At 55.2% G+C, this 26856-nt stretch overlaps 2 protein-coding genes across 2 annotated transcripts in view; both read right to left on the bottom strand.

Annotated features, from left to right (window-relative positions):
* Window positions 1–1290: 1290 nt before the first annotated feature.
* On the bottom strand, window positions 1291–11089 carry LOC309594829 (SRSF protein kinase 3-like; the record flags this gene model as incomplete). The annotated part of the gene is made up of 11 exons (XM_082321233.1): window positions 1291–1494; window positions 3060–3152; window positions 3238–3307; window positions 3746–3853; window positions 4314–4399; window positions 5611–5773; window positions 7414–7500; window positions 7739–7843; window positions 10178–10265; window positions 10758–10866; window positions 11044–11089. 11 exons carry the CDS (start codon window positions 11087–11089, stop codon window positions 1307–1309), a joined length of 1143 nt encoding a protein of 380 aa, XP_082177359.1. The 3' UTR covers window positions 1291–1306.
* Window positions 11090–19340: 8251 nt separating this feature from the next.
* Window positions 19341–26856, bottom strand: part of PLXNB1 (plexin B1) — a gene marked incomplete at both ends in the record, with an annotated part of 38754 nt that continues 31238 nt past the window's right edge. The window contains 10 exons of the mRNA XM_082321049.1: window positions 19341–19445; window positions 19992–20066; window positions 20438–20513; window positions 20604–20668; window positions 21386–21533; window positions 21770–21930; window positions 22972–23138; window positions 23867–23951; window positions 24616–24719; window positions 26255–26432. Coding sequence (XP_082177175.1) covers window positions 19341–19445; window positions 19992–20066; window positions 20438–20513; window positions 20604–20668; window positions 21386–21533; window positions 21770–21930; window positions 22972–23138; window positions 23867–23951; window positions 24616–24719; window positions 26255–26432 — 1164 coding nt within the window. The remainder of the gene's footprint in view (window positions 19446–19991; window positions 20067–20437; window positions 20514–20603; window positions 20669–21385; window positions 21534–21769; window positions 21931–22971; window positions 23139–23866; window positions 23952–24615; window positions 24720–26254; window positions 26433–26856) is intronic.

The following is a 26856-nucleotide window of genomic DNA, read 5'->3' as shown; positions in this document are numbered from 1 at the left end:
GGACACGCCCACTCCCGCTCCCCGTTGGCTGCCACGGCTCTACGCCCCGCCCCTCCGGGACGCCCGCCGCCGCTAGCGCCCCACCCACCCGCTCTTACCATTGGTGGTCTCACCTCCCCGCCCCGCCCTCGCTCCCGCCTCATTGGGAGCCGCGCGTCCGCCCCGCCGCTCGCCCCACGGTGCCGGCGCCCCATTGGTGCGCGGAGCTGCCAGTCGGCGGGGGGGAGGAGGAGGAGGAGGAAGAAGAAGGGGGGCTGCGACAGCGGCTGCCGGCCGAGTCGCGCTACGTGCCGAGGGGCGGGGGCGGCGGCGCCGCGCTCCGCGGGGTAACTCCCGCGTCGGGACACGTGGCAGAGCGAAGGGGCGGCGCGGGCGGCCGGGATTCCTGGGCGGTAGCCGGCGCCGCCGCGCATGCGCCGGGGCCTGCCGCTCCGCACGTCCGCGCCGCGGGGCGGGGGGGGGGGGGCGGCCGGCGGGCCGGGGTCCCGTCAGGGGAAGGCCGCCCCGCCACGGAGCTGCTCGGCTTCCCCGGGGGGCCCCGCTGAGGCGAGCGGGGGGCGGGACCGCCGCCTTCCGCGCCCCCCCTCGCAGGCCGGGGGCAGCGGGGAGAGGTGGCAGCGCCGCGCCGGAGGCCGGAGCCGGCGGGTGCTCCCTCCCCGGAGCCCCCAGACAAAGGGCGTCGGGCGGTGAAGCCGCGGGGCCGGCTGCGTGAGGCGGAGGGGCGGCCTCTCGGCGGGAAGGAGGGGCGCGGGTGCGGGAGGCCGAGCCCCGGGCCGAGGCGGGCGGGGAGGGACGCTGCGGCGCTGGGCGGGTGCCGCGGTGCCGCCTCTGCGTTGAGAGGATGCGGAGCGGCTCCGCGGAGCTACCGGCCGCCCTGCCGGGCCCTCCCCGCCCTTGCCCGCCGCTCGGGCAGCCCGACGGACTCGGAGACCGCCGGACGTTAATTACTGCTGCCAATTAACGCTGCGTGCGGACTACGCCAACTAAAGGGACGCTTGAAGAAGGCGAAGGGAGTCCGAGGAGCTGCGGAACGAAGCCGGAGCGGGCGGCGGCGACCACCGGGGTCGCTCGGGAGAGGCCGTACCGGGGGCGGCGGGCGGGCGGGCGGGCGGGAGGGCGAGGAGCCGCCGGCGCCTGCCTGAGGGGCGGCCCGGCCCCGCCGCCATCTTGTGCGCAGCGCCCGCCGCCCCCCGCCGTGGCGGCCCGCCCCCCGCTCGGGCGGGCCCGCAGGGAGTCGGCGGGGTCCGCAGAGCTGCGGGAGGGGAGAGGCGGCTCCGTCCGGGGCGGGGGGGCGGCGAGGGGCCGGTCACGGGGCGGCGAGCCAGGCGTGCTGCAGGCACTGGGCGGCCGTGGCGCGGCGGTGGGGCGCGTAGTGCAGGGCGGGCAGGAGGAAGGCGGCGAAGGGAAGAAGGCGGTGGTGTGGCCAGCGGTGTCTGTCCGCCAGCAGGCTGTGGAGGCTGCGGGGGCAGAGCCTGGAGATCCGCAGCAGGGCGCCTGGCAAAGACAGCGGCAGCGCAGGACCCTCAGTCCCCTCGCAGGGCCGAGGGGCCGCCGCTCCGCGCCGTCCTGAGGGACCCCTTCGCCTCGCAGCCCTCCTCCCCGCAAGCTTCGCCTGCCCCTCGCAGGTTTGGCCCTCGGGTGTTTCTCAGAAATCCATCTTTCCAAGCTAATGTCCAGTCTCCCCGCTCCTGGGCGCTTTCCGAGAGGAGAACGTGCCGAGAGCGAACGCAGCGCTCCCAGAACAGCCCTGCCGGAGCCATCGCTGCCTCTTCCCTCTGCCCGCCCGCACGAAGGCGTCGGGCCCCGTCGCTGCCGGGGCTCACCGGACACTAACGTTTAATGCGTTTTGTACCTACGAGCTCCCTGGGGCCCAGAGGATTCCCGCGACTGACCCAGAAGCTGGCCTTGTCCCCAGGGGTACATGGTGTAAACGGAGCGATTCGGGTCAGGCCGGCTCGGTTCACACGGAGGATGAATATAGAACAAGAATGGCCTTTCAATACTTAAACGGGGCTTGTAAGAAAGATGGGGACCGACTTTTTAGCAGGGCCTGTTGCGATAGGACAAGGGGTAAGGGTTTTAAACTAAAAGGGGGTAGATTCAGACTGGATATAAGGGAGAAATTTTTTACAATGAGGGTGGTGAAACGCTGGAAGGGGTTGCCCAGAGAGGTGGGAGACGCTCCATCCTTGGAAACGTTCAAGGCTGGGTTGGACGGGGCTCTGAGCGCCCTGATCTGGTTGTAGATGTCCCTGCCCATTGCAGGGGGACGGACTGGGCGGCCTTTAAAGGTCCCTTCCATCCCAAAGCGTTCTGTGATTCTATGAAGAACTAGTTTTGACTCATTTCTTTTGAGCACCGTAGAAGGAATAAGGGTGAGCGAAGGATGCGAACGGGGAGGGAGGTGCTTGTTGAGCCGCAGCACGGGGCTGGTGCTCGGCAGTGAACGAGTTGCGGGTGGGCTGGGGCTGTGCGGCTGGTGAGCGTGAGAGCAGAGAAAGGGGATGATGGGCTAAATTGCAGGAGGATGGCGGCGTGTGGTGCCTTGAAGTCAAAGACAAGGATTTCAAGCCTGATGAGTCAAAGGGGAAGGAAGTGGGGGGAGTAAAACAGAAGAGATGTTACAGTTGGGTCAGAAGAGTAATATAGCAGCCGCGTTGGAAGGATATGAGCGCCCCATTCCTGACCGTCATCGTTCTCTGCCAGTGAAGGGGCGCAATCCAGCCAGTTACGCACTCGTCAGCCTTCCTGGCACGTAGCTATTCCCTGCCCCTATTTCCATTCTCCCCCAATCCAAAGGAGAACGGAAATGTTTTCCCTGTTGGGTGTTTGCTATGACCATTTTTCAGGATTTTGCGTTCGTCCCTGGAACGCTCCTGGATTGCGAAGGTGGGCAGGGCAGGGAGCGTCACTGCTCTCCAGGAAATCTCCGCTTCTGTCCCTGCTTGTAGCCCGCGTTGTGTAAGGTAACTTTGGGGGGGTTTCGGTGTGAGCTGAGCAGGAGCGTGTCGGAGATCCACAGTGATTTTTAGAGTAAACGTCCATACACCAATTCTTACCTGGCCTGCTGAAAAATTTTGTTGACTTGTTCCAGGAGAAAGCAATTTGAGGAGGAATTCTTCCCAGGAGTTCAATGATACGAGCGACATGATCTAGACAGAGGGAGGGAAAGCACACCTAGGTACAAAGATTGTGACGCTTCTGTCATTGAAATGAATAAAACTGATGGAGTCCTACCATCATCTCTGGAGAAATATTTCCCAGGTTGAGGATCAAATAGACGCTCCCCAGTTGCCATTTCAAACGCCTAAAAATGAAGTAGCATTGTTAATTCACTAATTACCTGGAGGTTTTTTCCCCCCGTTAACTCTGATAGTACCAATTTCCCTTGCTATCACACAAAACCGATCCTAAAATACGGAAATCTTCAGACTGCTTTGATCTGTTCCGTGGTGAAGCAGCACCTTTAGCTCCATCAGGACGAAAAGCAGTACGTGCCTGATGCAGTCAAGCCTCTGAGTTAACATACATGGAGCGTGAATTACCTAAGAGCTTTAATTAAGAGCGAATTTTAGCAGCAGCATGCTTTCGATCCGAAGTGAATGAGCGCAGACGGCCCCTTGCTGCTTCTCAGCAAGGAAGCCTTGCTCCGCGCACAGCGGGTGTAGGTGGGTGCCGAGGAGACGCTGCCCCGGGCCTGTCAGTGTCACCTCCCGTGCGCGCACAGCGTCGTCCCCAGTCCTACCAGGCAGCCCGTGCTCCAGATATCCGCAGGAGTGCCGTAGTCTAATCCAAGAAGCACTTCCAGGGCACGGTATGGCTGGGTCTGTATCTCCTTGGAAAAAGGCTTGTACTGAAACAGAAACACACTCCCTTTGGTTAGCGTCCGTAAAGGAGTAACAGCGAGGCTTGTGGTCCCAAGCTTCCCGCGCAGCGAGGAGGACGCGGCGGGGCAGAACTGAGTACGGGTACTAAACCCCGCGCGGGGCACGGCGGGCGCGTTGTCGGCCCTGCTGACACCAGGGTGCATTTATCTCCCAACAAATACCTCGCGCCCAACACGGTTTTGAATTTCTAATTGTAGGGACTAACTGCAAGCTGAAGAAACGTCCAAAGTTGACAGCGTCTCCGGGAGTACAGGGCCCAGCTCTGAGCTGGGAGTGCTGAACAGACACACACACCCCCCAAATCGGCATCTCTCCAGCACGCTGAAAGAGCTGTTCAGCTGTGGAAGGCCGGACACGCGGGGTGGGGTGGAAAGAAACACGCGACGTCCCGCATTGTCACGGGATTGAGGCTCGGAGCAGACTCACTGTCCAGCACGCGCTGCCCAGATCTGCGATTTTCACTTCTATGCTCATTAAATCCGATTCTTCCAATTGATTGCCAAGATCACCTCCTAGATGGAAAGGACAGGGAGAAATCAGGTCTTTCCAAACCGATGGGTATGCATCACTTACCACAGGAGAGGCACGTATGCCTGCCTTTAAAGTGTTTCAGCCTAAAACGTCCTAAAATGCTTTTTATCATCCATAAAATGCCACCTCTTTCGAGGAAACACAAAGGAAGAGCTGGCATCCAGTCAAAATCTAAGAGGACGTTTGGGAGGACGGTAGCTTGGAGTGGAGCGGTGTGACCGCGTGCTCCTGTCCTGCTGCAAGGTTCCTCTGGCGCCGAGGATAAATTCCCGTGCGCCCAGAGCAGAGCGCATCACATCACATCCCGCCAGCACGAGTCGGACACAAAAAACATCCGTCGTGCCTCCTTAGCCTTCAGCGATCCCGGCTTCCGCGGACCTCGGGCACAGCCTGCTTGGCAAGCACCCTAAGGGTTACGTTTCCATAGGACCCTGGAAAAGGGTAATTTTTTTGGTTTACTGCTTTACAGCGAGCTGTCAGTCTGTGCCTAATATTCTGCCTTTCTGCTCCAAGCAAGGCTCATAGTCACTAATTTAGCATTCCCCGATTGCCCCGGAGTTTGAGACAAAACAGCACCGTCGTGGGAGAAATGCTTGTGGGAGAACAGCGATAAAGGGTCTCATTGCTGGGAGATGAGCTGATCTCTCAAGAAACTCTCCAGCCCTGAGTCTTACTCAGTATTCACCCCATTCTCTGCAAATAAATGATGTCTCAAAAGGCCTTGAAAATTAGCAGTACATCCAAGTCTCCCACAAACCTCAGAAACAGGGGAAATAAAGAGCAGAAACGTCATACAGCTTTGTGATCAAGCGTGTCAAACTTTCCGTGGCTGAAAACGCCAGACACAAGGGAACTATCCTGTACCTAAAGCCATAAGGCCGAGCCCCGAGGTCGTGGCGGGGCTGTTAACGGACGCCTGCGATCTGTAGTCGTCCTCCACACAAACCTACCAGCCAGACCGCCTTTCTGGAGATGCCTTGAGTAGCTTGTAGCCGCTCAGCCTGATGTTTGTATTAAGCAGAGCTAGGAGAGGCTCAGCAGCAGCCTAAGCCGGCCGTATTCTTTTGTACTGGCCACTGCAGGAGATGTGAAATTTTCCTAAGATATCTGTACCCGCTACCTTTCCGTTTCCCTCCTGGCAACAAACACCTAAGTCCCTTTTGTTAAAAAAAAACAACCCTGGAGCGCTCACCTGGTCCCTTTAGCCTCAAATCTGTTCTCTGGCCGCAGTCGAGCGTGTCGGGCAGAAGCCTTCGGAGGCTTTTGTCGCGTCCGTAGAGCAAGACGTTCTCCGGTTTGATGTCCGCGTGGATGATGCGGCAGCGCTGGTGCAGGAAGTGCAGCCCCGCCAGCACCTGGGCGAGCGGGCAGCGAAAGTCAGCAACGCGCGGGTCCCCGCCGCCTCCCCGCCCCGGCAGCTCCCAGGGCAGTCGGGCACGGTAGATGCGCGAGTTGTGGACGTTCTGGCATCGAAGAAAGGGGGATCTGATGAGAACGATCTGCAATAAATTGTTTCTGCGGAGCGAGTGCCCTGTGCTAAGCTGGAGGGGCAGCCAGCGGAGCGGTGACGTTGGTCGGGGTGGCCCTGCGGGAGCAGGCACGAGGGGTTTCGTCGCAAGAGGCGGCCGGAGGAGCGGGTGCCGGAGCCCCGCGCGCCGAGCGAGCGGGGGCCCGGGGAGCCCGGCGGGGAAGGGGCTGTTTGGGGGCGGTGGGGGTGACAGGCAGCAGAAGGCAGCGTGAAAATACACAAGTATCAGCATGGATGGGCAAGCCCGGAGAGGTGGAAAGAGGCTAGGGCTACGACGAGGCATTACGATCACAAAGCTGAACTTTCTCCCAAAAAACCACTCTTCTTCATGCATCTGTGACGTCCTCGGGCCACCGTGCCCTCCTGCCAGTGATGATGCGAATGGAAGTTGGGGCCGCTTCTAGAGTGAGATGGCACGGGAGGGCGTCCCGTCGTACAAGGAAAGACCTTGTACGCAGCATAACCCAGACAGGAGGAGGCAGAGACGATGAGCGAGTGCGCGTAGAGAGGACTTAAGGGTAGTGCAGGAGAGCCATGTAGGGAAAGGACGGCTCGTGGCGGAGCAAGGAGAGCTGGCCTGTCACGGGGGAGAGAGAAACAACGCCTACCAGAGAGAAGCAGGCGCTATCAGAAATCAATAACAGCGAAAACGCTGCCGGGAGATTTATATTTTTTTTTTTTAAACACTCTGGTCAGACATAAAGGGCTGGCAAATATTCTCTGTATTATCAAATTCTATTCTGGGCTGAACACCAGCCCCGGGGAAATACCAACCTTAAATGGTAACTGTGAAACACGGGGAAAGATTTAAATAGCTAAACTGGAATGAATCAGAAGTAAATACTGCCCCAGTGCTGATCTGAAGGGGAAAGAGGATTCCGAGATTTTACAATTACAGCAGATAAGGGAATGGATCAAGCAAAAGGCTTGGGTGTGAAATGGGGCACATAGCTTAATGCCACTGCTTTTTTGTGCAACTTATTCGGGTGTTGGTGGAGCTTCTTTAGAGGCAGAAGCAGCTACTCCAGAAAGCAGGAGGAAATGGTTTTCCTTCTTAGTGTCCCTAGAAGGGCACAGGAATCAGGGTGGCAGATCTTCGTCTTGGCAAGCGTGCAGACTTCTGATAAATCTCAGCACGAGAGGCAAAATGTCATTTTAACTGTTCTGAGGCCTCTCTCGGGTTCCCCATTCCTTAGCTATTCCCAGCCGATGCACAAGAAACTCGGTTTTCACAATCTGATCAGCACGCCACATCCTTACAGGGGATGAAGGAAGAGTTGGCTCTGAGCAGAAAGAGTTACTCTTTTCCTTAAAACACGCACGCCTTGGGCACTCACTCGGTGTTGTCCCTTTCTTTGCAGACGCAGTCATGGAGTTCATGGCAGACGACCCCAGGATGAAGACTACGGCACGTCCCCCAGCCAACAGCCCCTGGGTGCCCTCACCCCGTTCCAGCTAAGTTCTCACCTGCTGTAAAGCCTTTTTCACAAAAGGCAAAGGCAGTCCCTGGGCTGCGTAGTTACCCATCAGGCATCGCAGGGAAGGGCCCAGCGCCTCAAATACCAGGCACGCATGTGGGAAAGAGTCAGGGATTCACTAACAGAGAGAAAATGCTACCGCCAGGCTTTTGCCCTTCACCAGAGCAGCCAAATATCTCCTTATCCAGCCTCTCCCCTCCAGCCACCTCCACGTGCCCCGGTCCAGCGACTGCCCTGCTCATCCTCCTCGGTTTTACACCATCCTGCGACCCTCCCAGGCAAGCCCAGGCTTTGCGGACCCAGAGCTGCAGCACTCTCAGCAGAAGGATATGGAAGCCGTTCTCTCCAATCATTCTGAAGTCGTCTAACAGACAGACGATGTTTTCTCCTGCCCGGTCCTTCTTCTTCATACTGCTCACCTGAGGGGGAGGATTCCAAGAAAGCTGCAATTAGAGACAGATAGATGCACCAGGACATCTTGTACCCGTTTTATTCCGTTCTACAGAGTTTCTCTTCCAGGAGTTGGCACTCCATGACAAATCCCATGAAAACAGCATCAGCAAAACCAGGCTCCAAACACCCAAGCAGAGTCTGTTACCAAGGAATGAGTTTCTGTGTGTAGTCTAGCTCTTGACCAGGTGGGACCATCACCCTCACCGTGTCCGAATAACACAAACCGATCCTGCTCATAGCGGGTAGCGCACTTCCCGCTGCTTGCTCTGTCCCACGCAGGCCCAGAAAGTGCTCCTGCTTGTGCTGGAAGGGGATTCCCCCCAGACCACAGCTCCCTGCTCCCAGAAGCAATGGCTGTCCATTTCCTTCGCCCTTCTGCAGCCTCTGCTCCTTGTCCTCAGAGCGGGGATGGCCCTGTCCCTCCCCGGCTGAGAGCTGCAGGTTGGGATGTCGCCTTTTAAAACCCACACCTTCCCTTCAGCAGGTTCTCGTAAGGGGTTGCAGAGAGACAGAGACCTTGCGGTTGTCTTCGGCCACTCGAAGGCTCTCTCTCCTAGCGGGGTAGAGAGCAGCTTCCATGTCTGGAGGAACCCAGCGAAGCAGGCTTCTTTGGGCTGAAAAAGGGTTGGCTACGGGCAAGTACTGCAGAGATCTATAGGAGACGGAGTGGTGGCGGAGGGGCTGAACACCGATCTTTCGTACAAGAACCAGGGGGCATCAAACCTAGCGCTTGGGAGGTTCAGAAACAAAGCAGAGGAGCTGGGTCTTCGCGCAGGCCGTGGGTAACGGGTGGCAGTTCTTGTCACAGGGGGCTGCGGATGCTGAAGCCCGCAGGTCTCTTGAAGGTAAAGCCACTGAGAATTACTGCCCCAACAGACCTCGCCCTTGGCCCAAGAAACGTCCAGCTGGAAAGTGCTGTAGGCCAGGGGAGCGTTCAGTGGGAGCAGCACCCTGCGCTTAGCTTGTCCCTACACCCGTCTGGATATCTGCTGCTGGCCCAGGGTGCTGGGCTGGGTGAACCCCCGGTCTGCCCGAGCATGGGTGCTACGGTACCCCCAGCTCTCGCACCAGCCCCGCACACCCGCGTGGCGAGGTGTATCAGGAGCTTGCTCCCACAGAGCACGGATCCCGGTACAGCAATTCGTACTTTTCTTTCTCTTCACAGCCGTAACTGTCGGGATTTTGGCTTGGCGTGTTGTGCAGCTGCCGGATGCGCCTGCAGCAGTGCCGGGAGGTTTGTGCTGGCACGGCAGAGGCGAGCAGCCGTGGAAGCAGGGGGGACCAGATCGCCTCTCCTGGCAGCTCCGCAGGCACCGACCACCTTCTGCTGGTGGGAACAGCCCTGGGAACCAGCTATCCTCTGCTGAATGGAAGGCGAGGCTTTCAGAGAGAATTAGTAATAAATTAAGAGTACGGCTTGGTCTCTAGGCAGGATTGTGCTGATGTGTAGAAAAGCAGCCCTCTGATTTCATTCCGTTAGTGCCACTCGGTACTTTCTCTTGCACCACAAAGTCTGGCTCCTGTCCCTTTGGACAGGGCCTACAGATTTACAGGCGTGAACTAAACCTTTCTCAAACCTGTTGGAGAAAGGCCTCGGAGTAATTTGAAATGCAAAATTTCACGGCTTTTACTCATCTGAAGCTGATGTAACTTTGTATTTAGGCAAACTCCAAGAACTGTAACCACGAGCTTTCTAGAACTAGCAGGTCAAGCCACCTTCAAAGGCAACTAGCTCAGACCCAGATACGGGCACCTCATTACCACAGCCATCAGCAAAGGCAGGAGGAAGCTTTCTGACTTCAGAGGTTTATTATATTTTTGCTACACCCTGCTTTTTTTTTTTCTTTTTTTTGCAGATATTTCCTTTTACTTCAGTATCAGCGTTGTGATAGAGCAATGCCCTCTGAGCTGGGGATGACACAAATACAGTGGACGCGCTCCCATCTCCTACTTAAGAACATTACCACTTTTTTCTCTTGGTTATCTGCCTTATCTTTCTGCAGGTTCCTCCAATTTACTGGATTTTGGTCTCAGCTGAAAGAAACGGGCTGAAAGGGCAAGTGGGACACAGCCAGCAGGTCCCAGTAGGACAGGAGGAAGGAGAAGGTGCCCGTTTCAGAGGCCAGTGCTGAGCAAAGGCGATTTCCATTAATTATCTAACTTGTTTTTTTGTTTTCTGTGCCCCACCTAGCTCCTCAGCCTGAGACCTGGAGGGAGGAGGGATGATGAGGCTGGTACTCAGACCTGAACTCGGTGGCCATCCCCGCGGAGCAAAGCACAGAGCCCCAGAATATACCTACGCAGCGGAGGAGAGCGACCTCGTCCTGGGCAGCCTCAGCAAAGCCTTCCCGGCTTTTCAGGACCTTCACAGCTACGTGTTTCTTCCTCCTGGGAAACGAATCACAGCTGCCAGCCAACGCATGCCAGTGTGGCCCCAACCAGCAGCACCTCCTCTTCTCCCAGCCACCCAGCCCTGGGCTCCGCGGGCGGGGGCTGCCCTCCTGCAGCCAGCCTTGCCCTTGATCTGCAGCACGCCAGGCCCGTGGGCATCCCTCCTGGCGAGGCGGCCGGCATCTGGCAGCACAGCTGCCCCGGGGACCAGAAAGGGGCTGGAGAGAAAAAGGCAGAGCACGGACACCGCAGGGGCTAAATGAGAAGAGCAAACGCAGAGCAAGGGCCGATCCCACCTCATTTATGTTCTTTTGTTTCCAGGGATCAGATCTGCTCATTGCACCCCACCAACCTTGCCCCGTGCCCCGGGGATGCCGCTGTGCTCCCAGGCCGGCACTGCTGCTCCTGCGCGAGGGGCAGAAACCCCTGGTCCCGCCCAGGAGATCACCCACCCCTTCCCACCTCCCCGAAAGGCGGTCAGCCCCTCACCTCGTGTCCTGGCACAGCCAGACGGTGGCAAAAGCGCCGCAGCCCAGCTTGCGCAGAGCCTGGTATCGCGTGTTGAACACCTCTCCTTCCCTCACGGGGTGGTGGCCTCCTGCGGGGACCGTCACCAAGAGACGTTACTGACATCTGTAAGTGCTCTTAGGCTGAAGGAGCAGCCGAGGACAGCTGTCCTCCCGGAGGAACGGCCGGACAGGTCCCGGCGGCTTCCTCTGGCCTGGGAAGAGCCTGGCACGATCTTGGCTCTGGAGCCACACGCCCGAGGACTGACCTGTGCGCTGGGCTGCCGGCACCTCCTCCTGCACCCGCTCCTCCATGGCCCAGCGGCGCAGCAGATCCTGGCACCAGGGGACGGAGGCGGCGGGGAGCCGGGCTGTGGGGCACGGGCGGCGCGACCTTCAGCACTTTACTCCTTTAAAGAGAGTCGGAGAGCTGCAGGGCAGCCGCACCTCTGCTGCGTGCTGCGCACATTGACTCCCTGTTCTACCCCTGCTGCCCCCTCGCCCCCTTCCTCCCCACCCGCTTCATCGGGCCCTGGAGCCGGGCCGGTACAAACGCTTTTGGCACCTCAAAGAGGCAGGGATTATTTTAAGAGCTCAGAAGAGGAAAACTGGCAGGGAAAGCGGGCAGGGATCCTGGCGGTGCACGGCCGGGCCAGGGCCAGGTGGGAGTCTCAGGTTTCCCTGTACCCAGTGTGGATTTTCAGGGGCTTAGCGGGGACTGCGGGATCCCCTCCCGCAGCCGGGGAAAGCACCCGCTCCCCATCCCCGTCCCGGCTGAGGAGGGGACACGTCTGGGCTTTCGCTGGCCGGAGAAGCTTCACGCTCCAGCTGGGTGCAAAGCAGAACCTGCATTTTAGACGCTGCAGCACCGCACATCTGTCCGCAGCCCAGGCCGGAGCAGGGGTTTATCACTGACCGTCCCGTGACGCCCTAGCGAGAGGCTGTGACGGAGGGGGAGGCTGTTCCTGGGGTTTGTTACTATGACAGCCCAAGGTACAAACACCCAGACAGCGCAGACAGACCGATGCAACTGCTGTCCCCCCGCCCCGCAGCACTGCTGGAGAATTGGCTTCAGCACCGGTCACCTGAAATAGCAGCCCAGAGCCCGTGTTGCTAATGGAAATATAGATGTAAGCTGCCGTAGCTGGGGTACTCCCAACCCAGCCTTTCGTAATTTGGAAGTGTCGCTTGCTGTACGGCCAAAGCTTCAGGGTAACGCACGTTGCCAGAGCTCGTGACAGGTGATAATAATCCCAGTAGACCATTAGCACGGGTAAAAATATTGACCTTTAAATCCTTCAAATCAGGTCGCTAAAGCTAAGAGCTCGTCCGCACCGGAGGATTTTTCAGAAATAGTTACAGCGGGCTGGCGGCGGTGGTGGCAGCGGGAGTTGTTCTGGGACAGTAACGCCTTCCCGGTGCTGAGACAGAGGCGCGACTTCGTCAGAGGACGAAGGTTTCTTTCCCCATGCTGCTGCCCCTCTCCCAGCACGGCAGCCAGGGCTGCAGCCAGCCCCTGGGCACCCAGCAAACGCCCAGAGCGCTTCCAATGAAGGGTCAGACTGGGCTCGAGACTCCCATCCTGAGGGACAACCCAAACTGCCAGAGCTGACGCTGCTCCCTTCGCCCAAGCCCATACGCTGTGTGAAAGGAGCTCACAGTCCCTCCTCCTCCTCCTTGTATTTTTACACCCCTAACCATGCACGTACGCTGTTCAGAATCAGTCTCTTTTAGGCCTAAACCTACGGGATGCTGCATGTCCATGTGGGCGCTCTTTTACGCAAACACTTACTAACGCCTGAGCTGCGAAACAGAGGTGAACTCAAAATTTTCCTTATTTGTGCAGAGCCTGAGCGTGGGGGTAACCTTGCACCTCCTGCACCGCCAGAGTCTCCCCGAGCCCTCCCCACTCGCACCGTCAGGACAGCGGGGGCCGATCTGAGCGCTGGGCGACGGCCTTAAAGATCCTACGGTGTCCCGCCAAAGGAAAACTCAAGAGCGTGCGGAGATGGGAGTTCAACAGCCCCTTCCCCAGGTGGATCATTACGGTAGCAGGAGGCTCCGGTGGGAAAGCAGGACCCAAAGGCGGACTGGGAGCAGAAAACATGTCCAAGCGCTCGGACTGACGGAGCTTTTGGGCAGCTCGCCGGGCCCTGGTGTCCCTCTCGCCGCGGAGGCGAGGCAAGTCCGTCCTTAGGTGTGCGAGCCTTTACCTCCGTCCACCCTCATTACATGGTTGTGCTGGCAAAGGATGAGGAGCGTTGCTGTGCCGCTTGGTATAGGAGAATGAAATGTATTTTTCTAAGCTTTGTGATAAAGGGCGATCAATGCTTTAAAGTCCTTCATCACTCGACATCTTTACCTTAAAAACAACTGTTATTTTGCTTTTGTCGTTCACAGCTGCGTTGCGCGGAGCCTACTGGCTTGCCGCAGGCCTGCAACAGCCCAGAAGATTTCACCCAAAACCACGGCGGTCCTGCGTGGTCTGCGAGAGCCACGGGCGGGGAGCGGTGCTTCGCCTCCGGCCTGGACAACACCCGACCTGCGCGGAGGGGCGTACGGAGCCGCCCACCGCCGGTTATGCCGTACAACGCCCGGACCTCCGGCGCGGCAGAGCTCACCGGTGATACCGGCCTTCACCTTCCGCACAAGCACAGACCTGCCAAGCCCTTGCTGAAGGCAGCATCCTTGCAAGTCGTGACACGCAGCGGGAAAGCAGCCCCGGGGGCCCCGCGCGGACTTACCGTGCAGCAGCTCGCAGGCAGGGCACGCCGCTCCGTTTGTCATCTGGCTCGTTCTGGAGCTCCCCAAAGTGAGATACCAGCTGGCCCTGCTCTCCTTTTAGTCTTCGCTGCCCGGGAGGGCTGTCCTTGAACAGAGCAAACTCTTCTGCATCGCTGGATGGCCGCGGTGAGGAGCGGGGCAGGGTATCGGATCACAGCACCGCTTCTGGGAACAACCTTGGCTTTGGGATAGCAGGAGACCTAGGACAGCTGCGGTGGATTCACTTTACTGCTGGCCTCTCCCTGCCTCCCCCCAGCTTCCCTGGCAGCAGGTCTGTCAGCCCGCTACAGCTCCACAGTCTCCACAGCAACTATTTATAGAGGGAAATTCACAGCTCTACCGAGATGGAAACGGAGAAATCCTTCCCTTCTGCTCCACCGTCCCCAGACCCAGAAACCGGGGGGCTGCCTGGCACTTCCCGCTGCTCCCGGCAGCGCGGCGGCAGGGCTTTTGGCCCAGCCTCGCTGCTGTGGCACCGTCTCCTGTCCCTGCCTGGCACAACGGTCCCTGGCTTGTGCCTGGCAGAGAGGGCAGGCTCCCCAAGCCCACCCCAAGGCACCTCAGCCTCCCCCAGCAGCGCCCGCGGGCAGCCGAACGCGATCGTGGCGCGCTGCTGGTGACCGCAGAGCCCACGCTTCCCTGGCTCCCTTTTCGTGGAGCGTGACCACGACAGCAGCATCCTCCCTGCAGCCCCACCGCGGTGGGACCCGAGCATCCCAGCACCCGCGCGACACTGAGGAGCAAATGGCCACACACAGTAAAAAAAAAAAAAAAAAAAAAAAAGAAAAAAAAATCATATTTTTTCGCCCACTGCCGCCCGCTGCAGCCTTGCACCAGAGCTGGGCATGCCCCGGCCTCCCCCTCGCTGGGGCCCTGGGGTTGCACAGCTCAGGTTTCCTCCCTGAGAGCGCAGAGACCAAGCCCCAGCCCCGAAGCAAAGGGTTAAGGCTCCCTAGCAGTAGCTCTGCTGCCGATCCAGGCTGCCAAACCCAGGTCGGGGCCTCCCAGAGCCCTTCTCCCCTTGCCTGTGCCCCTCTCCTCTCACCTGCCTTCCCCGCGCCAAAAATAACAGGGTGGGTGCTGCCGAGTGCGGGGCAGCACCCGGGGACGAGCGGTTTGTAACCCCTAAAAGGCCAGCAAGAACACACTCACGTAGGGAAAGGAGGGACCGAAGCAGTGGCACGACAGAGATAAGACGGGGAGAAGCAGGCTGCATCCAAAACTCTGCGAGTAAAGGAAGGGGAGGTGGAGGGTAAGACAGGAGAGATGGGCCAGGAGCCAGCTTTATGTCTGGGAAGAACTGTGCAATTAGTTTAAGAATGTAGTTGTTTTGCTAATTTAGGAAGGCTGGTTGCTGCCTCACGCTGGGGGACAACAGCGAGCAACGTCAAAACCGTACCTTAGGCAACCGCCGCGGAAAAGCACAACCGGAGCTGTAGCGACCGGCGGCTCCTGCGGCGGGAGGTGCGAAAGGAGCCGCGCTCCGTCCTCCTGCGGCAGGGACGGCAGAAGTGCCACCGCGTAGGAGCGGCAGGGGAAGGTGGCACAAGGTTACCTCCAAGCAATTCTGGCACAAGGTTACCTCCAAGCAATTCCGGCGGTAGCTCCCGGGCTACGGCGGAAAGCCCCACGCCCCTGGCACGGCTCCCTCGTCCTCGTGCTCAGGGGGACGCGATTTCCACTTGGGAGGAGAAAAAAAGAGGCGAATAGATTCTGGGCAATTGCATCATCGCGCAAGACAAGCATGACACGCGGGTTGTATATTAAAATTTATTGAATTATTGTGTAAGAATTCTCTTTATTAAAATCATTTGGACTCTAAACTGATTATTTACAGACAAAACCTCTTTATCACCAATAGATTCCTACATCTCAGAACAGTATCTACAAACAGTTATTACACTATGTAACAAAATTCAGATTTTTTTTTTTTTCCAAGCTTTTTATATTAATTATTAATTCCAATTTAAGAAAAACAGTACCTCGGGTGCTCTGAGCAGAACTCAAGGTGTGGCAGGGCATAAATGCAGGTCAGGCCATACCGTAACAGCCAGGGAGACACCAAATCACAAGGCTGGGAGAGGGCAGAGTCACCAGGACAGGGGACCGGGAGAAGGACCGTCAGAGCAAACACACTGGGTGTTCTGGAAACCGAAAGAATCATCCCGACAAGAAAGGCACCAAAAAAAGCAGCATCTCGCTGCAACCGGGGCACGCCCTGAAAAAGAAATGGCATTCCACCGAGGCAGCAGCATCCGACAACCCTCTATTTTCATTAAAAAAAAAAAATTAGCCATCAATTTCTACCAAAAAAAAAAAAAAAAAAAAGAAAAGAGGCTTCCAGGTACAGCCTAAATTTGCCACCAGACAGCGGAAAGCAAGCGCTCTCACATCTAACATCACGGGGGTGCCAGCTACTCTTAGTTGTGCCAACAGGAGAGACATTCAAATACGCTAACGGATATTTATCTTAATACTGATCAGTTCTCGGCGTTTCATCCAGACCACGGTGGAAGCGAGTTTCTTTCTCTGACCGCGGTACTAAATAAATCTGCCTGCCTACCGCTGAAGAACATCATCTTTCCGAGAATACGATTAAAGCCGCGACATCCCCTTGCTGAACTTGTGTCTTGCAGAAGGGGGACGGGCGCTGTGGCAGGGCACTCTCAGCCGGTGCCCACAGAATTCGCTACCTGTAAGAAAACGGGAACATCCAGAGAGGATTCTCCGTCCTTGAGAAGGAACATCCGTCTCCGGAGTGTCTGCCGAGCTGGTCGTGGAATCAGGCAGAGACTGGAAGAAACTTGGAAGGATCATGAGAAATAAATAAATAAGTCTTCCCCGCCATAGGGAATTTCATCATAAAACCTGTTTTGTGCAAATTTAAATGCAACAGAACCCTGTCGTAGGAACGGATTTTGCCACAGGAGAGGGGCACGGACGGAGAGAAGAGGGGCCATGCCTAAACACCCAAGTTGGTCCCAGCGAGGGGCCTTCGGCGCGTGTCCGCAGGGGAGGAGGACGCCGGTGTCTAGAAGACCGAGGACAGACGGATGGGAAGAGATGGGCACCACCGGCCTTCCGCCCTCGCTGCACCCACGCCGGGCAGCGCCTCCTGGCCGGCTATGCAAGGACAAGCTCAAGATGTTAAATAAGTCAATCACCTATGTTTAGCTCTATTTTTAAGTCTTGATTATTGCTCTAATAAAAGACTTTCACAGATAGGCTCGGAGGAAGCGGGTTGTTTCCAACATCCCGGAGCACTACTGAGAAGCAAAGAGGATCTGGAGCCCACTTACCCCACGGCCCACGTCGGCCGCGTGGGCAGCGGCTCTGCTCTCAGCAGGGACACCCGGACGCCAGGAGAGCCACCAAGTCCTCCTCCCTTTGCCGACGGGAGGCGGATCCAGAGTCAAGCCCCAAGCCACCCTGTTCTGGGAAAGCGCAGAGATAATTCTGCAAAAATAGGGGCAGACACGAACAGTCTGCAGAGCCATAAATCCAGCAGAGAGCCTGCGGCTCCTGGCAGACGCTCAGCAAGTCGGAGGGGCCACAACCTACGCCTTGCTGCCTGGGGCAGAAAGTCCATCCGTCACCGCACAAGGGGACAACGCTACTCGGCCACTATACCCGCACCTGCCTCAAACCAAGGAGTCGCCTCCTGCAGTTCCTAAGGGAATGGGCTTCACGAATCCGCATTGTATCTGCTTTTTCTCATCTGCCAGCCCTTTCCTCCACCCACCTTTTTTTGGGCTGATTTAATCAGATTTGGTCGAGACAGAGGTTTCAGAGATGCTAAGTTCCCATAAGTTTCGTGGAAATGGGTGGTCAGGCAGGAGCGAGACCCAAACTGGTGCTCACCTGGGGGAAGAGAGGCAAACTCTGCCCCCGTCCTTTCTGCCCGGCAGCAGCCAGCCAGCTCGCCTGCGGCTCCCTGCGGCGGGACAGGAGCAGGAGGCGGCGCAGGGATGTCGGCCGTGCTCTGGGCGCACAGAGTACCTGGGAATACTGCTGAGAGAGGGTCGCAGGAGAGAGCTGGCTTTATAGGAAGAGAGGCCAGCGTTAGCTTGTTGTTATATTGCTCAGAGAACACTTTTGCAACTGCGCAGCACAAAGCTACAGGGCTGATCTGATAGGCCTGGAATTACTGTTGTCTGCAATGTAAAGAGAGGTAGGGACGTGATCCTGCCCTGTTTTAGCTCTGGCCCCTCCTGGCCCCGCACAGCCACCAGCCCAGGGAAGTGACGGGGAGTCAGACCTGTCTGCCTGCCCCAGGCACGCAGGACATCAGCGTGGAATGAGCAGCGGGGGGGGAGAACGAGTAGGGCACCCTTATAAATAGGAATTCGCTCCCAGAAGGGCGGAGGGCTCCGTTCGCAAGGCGCAGGAACTGCGGAGGGAACAGCGAGGAGCTGCCCGGCGACAGCTGGGAACCAACCGTGCTTGTGCCTGCTCCAGCCTCTCCTTCCTTCCAGGAATCATTCCCATTTGCAGGACACCTGACGCTCTTTGGGAACAACGCAGTTGTGCTTCACGGCTTCCTCGAGTTCACAGCTCACCAAATAGCCCTTCTATGTGCCACAACAGGAGTTTGGGAAGTGAAACTGTGAGTAAGGTGTAAGGCAAGCCTAACAGAAGAGCACAGGGCTAAGCCTTGAACTGAGCTGCGGGGAAAAGCAAGCTGCTGTTACGACAACGGAGACATCTATGAGTTATCCCTGCAGACAAAGCAGTGGAGAAAACTTTGCTCCAGTGCTGACAGACGTTTGTCAGTAGAAGTGCACAGAGATACTTCTCCAAGAAAAGCTTTGTCTCAAAGCCACAAAATTAAACATTCTCCTTTAACATTTAAATACATTAACTTTCTGAGGGTATTTACAAGTCCAGTTCAGAGCAGCAGAACAGCCAGACACCGGAGGAAGGGGACGTGGCACAAGGCATTTGTGCTTTTCCAAAGAGCAGGGCAACCTCTGACCGCAAGGAACCAGGAAGACGGATCCCGAGCTGGGCCAGCGGAGACTGAGGCGAGCCAGGCAGCGACTCCCACATGCTGAATTTGTCCCGAGGGAAAGGGCGAGGGGTGCTGTCCATTTACAGTAGGCCCCTGGGCAAGCGCGCGTGCTGGTGAGCACGTTACATCCAAGCAGGCGCCGCGCACGAGCTGTCGGAGACCAGAACGCTGGGGAGCAAGAGACCTTCGCCATCGGACGCTCTCTCCTTTCTACATCCAACATCTGGAACCAGTGGGGACGTTGCTGCAAGGAAGTTTCTCAGGTGGGAGACTGCAGGAGCGCTCGCTAGCCGGGGACAGAGGTTTGCACAGCTGCCAGCCTGGGGAAAGCTGCCTGCGTCCCCGCTGAAGCGAGCGGCTGCAGCGGGGCAGTCTCCCGGCACCGGCAAGGGCATCCGTGCGAGGCCGAGGGCTCCACAGACACGGTGCTCGGCGTCGTCACCTGGCTCGTCAACAACGGTGTTTGCAAACTTGGCACGTTCACGTAACATCTGTAGGAAGGAGCTGTAGGGTCCTCCTGACAGTCTGCCAGAGGAAAACCAACGTTTGGGTTTTTTTTGTTTTGTTTTGCTTTTAAAAAGAAAAAAACTGTAAAAAAATATTCTCTGAGATGCAAGGACGCTTGTACTTTGTACTGCCTTGGCCATCCCTGTTCATGTCACCCGCGGGTTCCTTGGAGAGCCTGGTTCCAATGGCAGCAGGACACCCTGTGTACAGGTAGGACGAGCACTGTCCCCGCTCAGCCAGGGGAGAGCAGTCTGTCTGCGCCTGTCACAAATCTGTGACTTTATTCTCCACAGCTGCTGCAATCTGTTGTAGTCTATATCCGAGCTGCATCTTCTGTGCCGTTGGGTCTTCTTCCAAGGCGGTAATGATCTGCAACGAGACAGAGCTGACTGGCAGCCTTTCTCCAGCACACAGCACTGTCAACCAGCTCCACGCCACGCACAGCGGAAAGCCCCAAGCTGGAATCCAGCGTGCTCAAGACTAGAGCGGGTATGTAGTAGTTCATCTCAAATTAATCACAAAGTGAGTATTCTAGATTCATCCTAATAACTTATAAACTTCACGGTGCAAAAAGAATGCTAAACTTCTCATCTGAAAATGGTATTTTTAGTAAATGAATGTGAACTAACTGCATTTAATTTTTAAGTAGAGTATTGGATACTAGAGTCAAAAAAAAGAAGCGTACATGAAATCCCAACAGCCTCCAAGTTAGAGAGAAGTCCTTTTTTGGGATTTCCTCCCTCCCTCTTTGACAAGAATAAAGCAAACTTACAACATGGGAGTTAGGCATGGCAATGAAACAATACACAGCGTTGTAATTGTCTGGCTGCTCTTAATTATTAATTTTTGGAGTTGTGTTGATGGGATGGTAAAAGGAGAAGGGCATGTTCATACCTGCTGGAAACACACACTCACCTGGTCATAGTACTTATTGATGTATTTGTACAATTCATGTAGAGCCACCAGGGAATTGAGGTCACCTGAGTAATTCTGAATAAGAGAGGAAGTCAGACAAAACGGTGAGACACCTAACAATTGTTCTTCTAAATTCTGCGTCCTCACAACTCATTAGGAAATGTGCCTGCTGCACAAAGCAACAGGAAAGGGAATTCACCAATGGTTCCTAGCAAAGGAAAAAGTCACACGTACTCCTTGCCCTGAATCCTTGACCACACTTTTCAGCGCCAGCTGGGCAGACCCTCGCCCTCCCAGTGGTGCCACAAAGCAGAGCAGCCCCTGGGAATGGTCAGCGTCTGAGCAGAGCTGCACACTCAGCTGGAATATCTCATCTTTGCATTACTAACCTTCCCTTAGATATACAGGTGAGGGGCCAGGGTGACTTCTGAAATAATGTTATTTACCCGTGATAGCTCAGCCAGGGCAGAGTTCATCTCCTGGTCACTGGCAGAGATGGTCTGACGAATGTCCGCGTAATACCTATACAGTGGTACACAGGCAGTTAGCATATTGTTCCTCCTAACCTCCTCCTTACTGCTTAAACTACGACTCCTCACATTCATGGCTTACCTTTCCACCATCTGCTTGTAGCGAGGAATGTCCCGGGCATAGAGCAGCTTATTGATCGGAGAGTCCTTGAACATCCAAAACCAGAACTGATTACAAAAAGCTCCTTCATCCTGCTGTGGACTGACCTTAGCAGGTAACACCATCCCTGCTATCTTCTGTCATTCATTCCGGATAGGCAATTTTTGTCCTCTGCCTAGAGAGGCACTTCAAATGCCAGGCTCCCTTCTAGTAATGCAGTCTGAGGAACCATGAGATGCGTTGAAGGGACCTCTGGGATCCCTAGTCCAGCCTTCCACTTGGAGCTGGGCGATCACCAGTACGAGATCACATTGGCTATGGCTTTGCATAGCTGATTCCTGAAATCCTCCAGAGATCCACCCATCCCATCTCTGGTGACCTGTGCAGGACTGGTCCGTCCTCAGCACAGAGTGAGTAATGGTGGTAAAAAGTTTTTCTAATGGCCAACCTGAATCTCCCAAGATGCGTCCTGTGACTTACACTGTCTGCCACAGCCAGCTAGAGTTTAGCTCTGTCCCCCAAGTAGCTGTAAAGCTGCAAATAAAGAGCACCCCTCAACAACTTCTTCTACGCTAAACAAAACCAGCTCCTCCCTCCTCTCTTCCCAGGAGTACCCATCACTCTCCGGTGCTCCAGCGGCACATGGGAGCAAGGATGGGCCTGGCCTGCTGTCCCAGTGGTGCCACATAAACATTACTGCCTTTCTGGGGCAGCGCTGCTCAACTGTCTGTGCCAACCACGCTCCCTTCTCCCTCTGCACTTACCCGTCCTAACTTATGGTCAGCTATTGTACAGGAGTCCATGAAGGTCTGCGCAATGACCAGGAGCACAGCATCTACGTTATCCGACGTCTGCACATCAAAAACAAACTGGGGGTTCTTGATGATGTTGATCCAGAAACGCAGGGGCAGGCTGCAGAGAAGACAGAAGCGCAACGGGGTATCAGCAAAGGTAGCAGCTACGGTGCTGAAAGATATTCTGCATGTTACTGCATCTCCCAGCTTTGCCCTCCCAGCAAAACCAGCTTTTCACACCATGCTCTGCTGCCTTGCGCTCCCATTTTGCTCCTCCTCAGCAGGCAAAGGTGGCTGTCACTTTGGGAGTGATCAGCTCCAGACAGCTTAGCAGGGCCCACAGGAACACCATACCTGTTTGTCTTCCAGATATGGATGGTCTCGGGGTCTGCGATCCCATAGTGTATTGCCTGCTCATCCAACAGGTCAAAGAAGTATTTGACTGCCAGAGGGACAGGGCGGTTGGTACTGAGGATCACCTGGAACAAGTCATCCACAAACTTCTGCAGAGTGCCCTGGGGAGAACCGAGCAGGACGGAGTCAGAGCCCAGGCCTCACGCAGATGAGAGGTTACCCTCTGCTGCTCAGCAGCCTCCCCTCACCTCCCCTCCACTGCAGGCAGCAGCGGCAAAGGAGAAAGGAGGCCCCAGCGATTTCTGGAACAGAGGCCAGGGAGAAGCTCACGAACAAAGCAAAACGCAGAGGGGAGTCAGATGTACTCAGAACCACCGCAGGTAAAAGGGATTTTGCTACAGGGAAGAGAGCTTGCAACGCGATGGAACGGCACTGAACCGCAGAGACTGCCTAATGCAGGGGGACAGCTCGCTGCCGGCAGCTGGGTTCAGCCAGACAGGAACAGGGAGAAGGGGTTTGCTCAGCAGCAAGAGGAAGCTCAGTAAACGTGGGAAGAACACAGGCACTGCCTGGCAAAGTGCCTGGGCTGTCCCCTGAGAAACAGTACTACTGCAAGCAGGGCATTGCTGGGGAAGCTGGATGCCAAAAGCTGATTCTTTCTTGAGAACAGAGCAGAGGGACAAGTTCCTGGGTCAATTTTTTAACAATGACACCGGAATAAAGCAAAAAGGAGAATGTGAGAAGGCGCTATGCCTGATTTATGACTGCAGCTGAATCTGTACACGGCTGGTGTGTACTATTAGCATCATCTTGCTGCAGCAGGTAAGAGGTCAGTCCTATCTTCTTGGCCCTGGGTGGGGTGGAAGGGGAGCAGATAAGGCAGCTCAGTGGACACTGCTGCCAAAGAAACTCTGCTGTGAAGCACAGGATACCTGCTTTTTTCTGTGGGACACACAAAGAGAAACATGGGGTGGACACAGGGATAAAACCATTTCTCACTCTCTTAGAGGCTCTGCAAAACTTAACCCGTTAGTAGGAGCAGAAGTTTGGCACTGCAGTGCTGGGATCGGAGGGGAAACAACCAGCACGTGCATCAACCCAGGCAAACGGGCTCTTCATCTTCATACTCATCCCTGCAATCTGCCAGGGGATATGAAGGAAGGCAAGATCCCAAGCACAACACAATCTGTGCTGCTTCTCACCTTCATTGAGAGTAGACGTGTCAGATAGATCTCCGGGATTGCCTTGGCTCGCTCCCGATCTCTTAAGCTCCCACGCCGATGCTTGGGAAGCTCTGGCTCTTCTGTTGGTTTTACCAGGTGCCAAAGTTTGATCCCACCTTCATCTGCATCCTCCAGCATAGGCGTTTCTAAAACAAGCAATTGTTTACAGATGAGTGTCAGTTCTCTCACAGTAGAGCTTGGCCAGGTTGAGCCCCAAGGAAGCAAGATTTCACAGGAGAGAAAAACAAAGGGGAAGAAACCTCTGGAGGCCTCTATCCAGCCTTCTGCACAGAGTACAACTGTTGCCTGCACTACAGCACGTTGCCTTTGTCCATCCAAAACCTTCAAGGTCTTGGAAACTTCCTCAGACAGAGATTCCCCCCTACCCCAGTGGCCTGTTCAAGGGCTGCACCACCCTTTTGCTGAAGAAGTTTTTTTTTTTTTCCCATGTCCAATTTGAACCCGTTAAGCTGCAGCCTGTGGCTCTTGTCCCTCATGCCACAGGAGTATCCACAGGGCTGTTCGCTCTGCCAGGCAGTAAGGTAACATCACCACCCTTGGGCCATGCTCAGCACCTGAGCGTATTAAGATTCCTACAAGTTGCAGACCGCGCTCAGCCCTAGAGAGTCAGAACTAGAGAATTGTGCTTATCCTGCATTTTCATGCCCGGCCTGGCTTTACTCTGCTCTTACACTCTTTTGCTCTTCTCTCATCTCACCTGCCCAAGCTTTCAATTTCCTGACAATCCTATGAGGGTCCAAATCATTTATCAGCCTTCTAGAGCAGCATAAAGCTGGGGCTACGGCAAGAGACTTGTCCCACTAACTGACAAGTGCTAGAAAATCATTTTATGAGAACAGGACATCAAACTCACTCTCTCCTGGGATGTAATCCTGATTCTCCCTATGGATGTGCTTGGTCAGGCGTGGGACCAGTGCTACTGTTGCTCCATCGGGCACCTGCACACAAGCAAAAATCAACATTCAAAACAAATGGCATGTTTCTCATCGGCACAACAGGCAAGTACCTGTAGACCAAAACAGACTATACCATTACTAGAAAATAGGGACAGAAACAGGGATTTTGAGGCACCATCACTGTCTTTCCCGATGGTGGGAGAATCTTGTTTGTACCAATTAAAAACCTGATGTGCAAAGTATGATGAAGATGATAATACTCAGGGACTGAGGTCATTCACGTCTAGGACATGTTGCAGCAAGGTGCAAGATATGACACATTGGTGCAAGGCAGTTCAAAAAAAACCCCTCTTTCCAGTCCTAGAAGCTACTTTGCAGATCAGTGCGCCATCACCTACTAACTGATTTGGACTGGAACATTAAGGGATCCAGCAGCATTGCCTTCAGTGCAACAGCCACCAGGCATGAACTTGCGCGTCTCCTTCCAAGCTCTACACCTGCCCGTGTCTCAGGTACAGGTTAAGGACGGGGCTATGCTTGTTGAAGTCAAAGTGCAGGCCACAGCACTGACTTAATTTGAATATGCCGCTGCAAGAAAGCTCCAGCTTTTTGACAGTGAGCCACCAGGAGCCAGAGCCACAAGCAGAGCATAACAGTCTGTAGAAGACAAGAGGAGAGACAAAGCAATGGTAAACTGAGTTCTGACCTTGTAATGCTGAAGAGTGTTCAGGCGTTTCCAAGTTCCTTGAACAACAGATGTCACATCCTCATCGGACAGGATCAGATGACCTGCCAGCCCTGATCTCCACTCTACAGCCATTAAAACACAGAACAATGGAAAGATAAACTGTTAAGTTGAGGCATCTCTGAAGTCCGTTGTGCTTCAACCCGAACTAGTGGAACTCTATGCCAGAGAAGAGTAATGCTCAAGCTACATCAGCATCACAAGAGGGCTGGGAGTTCATCAGCCCAATAGTCAGGGAATAGGAGAAAGTTCCCATGGATGCACTGCTGTGATGCGTGCATCCAAACCATCTGTGTACATAAACACACCCAGGATTAACTTTCTGCACGTAAATCCCTTGCCTTTACTGGCACTGAGTTTTTTTACCCAGTTATCGAATAACAAAATTTTCTTCTGCAGCTTTTCAGAGACCACTTCAGGTTTGACTGTCCTGAATAGAGGGGGCATGATTTGCCCATTCAGTCTATCCACCACCCCGAAGGAAGAGGGTTAACAGAAATGTCTGTAGACTCTTAGAACTTAAGGCTAGAAAGTCTTTAATGTCAGATATTTTTCTCTATAAAGGCATTGAGTCACATATCATCCTTCTCTTCGAGCAGCTGAAGATGTTAAGCTCTTAAACCCTTTCAGGTTTGCTTTCCATCCCCAGGATAATTCAAAGTTCCTGTCACTTGTCCCTCTTATTTCCACATTCTCCTGGAGAGTGAACAGCAAAATCTGGTTCTAGTAGTGGTCCTGCCTCAGAGCACAGCACCTGCGAGACCCCTGCCTTGCTCTGACCTGCCATATCCCTTGTTACACACCCACTGATCCTGGTCAACCTTTATCCACGCTGTTTCCCAGACAGCATAATCTGAGCAAGCACCTGTAACAGCAGAGCGTCCCACAGCCACAGGACAGTCTCCTAGAGCACAGGGACAGACAGCCGCCTGGCTGCCCACGTCGCTCATCTCACACTTGCCAAGTTCCTAGCAATTCTGTCGGATCATGACTCTTCAAGCAGGTGATTCAAACCACAAATACGCGCCCATTGTCGTTATTACCTGCTATTCCCCCGGTACCTGCTCATCTATAAATGTCACCACTACTCAGCAACAGCCAAAGAATGAAGATAGAAAACTGAGTGGCTTCCCTCAGAACATAAAGTTCTACCTTTCATCAACCACTGTGGGCAAAATCCTCCCTGACATACGTGACTGAGATGCTACCATTGACTTCACTGGCAGGAAGAGCCAGTCTATGACTACAGCATCTCTGCACCGCACTCAAATCATCCTCCCCTCCTACACATTCTCCATACTTTTTCTCCCTGTGTCCCCTTGCCTAAGCCATTGCCATGGTCCAAAGTCTGGCAAAGGACACCATGAAGTGGAAGGGGCTGGACCCAACTGCTTCTTTCCCACCCCTACCTCTTGCTGTTAGCCTCTTTCCTGCATCATGCCCTGTTGGGCCCAGCCAGGGTGCAAGATCTTTGCTCAGTGACTCTGCACACTCAGCAGAGAACGACAAACGTCATGCACGCCACGGTGCTGTGCACAGGTAGCAAACAACCACTCTTCCACTTCCTCACTGAGTTTTGGCACCAAGAGGTTCTGCTCACCGAGGTCCAGGGTGTCTGGGTCTGGTCGGTGACAGTATGGCGTCCCTTTATAGATCTGATCTAGGATTTTCTCCTTCACCTGTGTTATAGTGTCACAGTCTAGCACTTTCGCAGAAATCCCTTGGGAGTCCTCTGCCCCTCCTGCAGCAACTCCTGCTTGTGTCAAAGCGTTTAAGGTCTGGGAAAGAAAAGAAAAGGTCGCAGCTACTCAGCTGATAAAATTACATCTAACACATTTACACCTTTGATAGTTGGCATTAAGGCAAGTTAACAGCTAGTCCTTTCACTGGAAGAGTTTCAGAAAAGAAAACATCACAGGTGTTCTCAGTCTTATGTCAAGAGCTGGAAGCCAGTTCAACAGCGTTGGGAAGGGCTTTCATGTGCTGTCAGCAATTTCATCCCTTCATTTCTAGACACAGAGCACAGCACATACACCAGATTACCGTGGTGATGGCTCCTATCAGCCTAGGGCAAAAGTGCCTGATTTAACAGAGCTCTTGCTCGGCTATGGAGTTGTGCCGCTGGGATAAACCTGGCTCTCAGGAGACAGAGGCAGGAGGCTGCACTTCTGCCTCAATAATAGGAGGAGAGATATTCAGCCC

This window comes from Platalea leucorodia, assembly GCF_965183815.1.
Source record: "Platalea leucorodia genome assembly, chromosome: 9".
In the NCBI taxonomy this organism is placed as follows: Eukaryota; Metazoa; Chordata; class Aves; order Pelecaniformes; family Threskiornithidae; genus Platalea; species Platalea leucorodia.
This window is presented reverse-complemented; position numbering and strand designations above follow the sequence as displayed.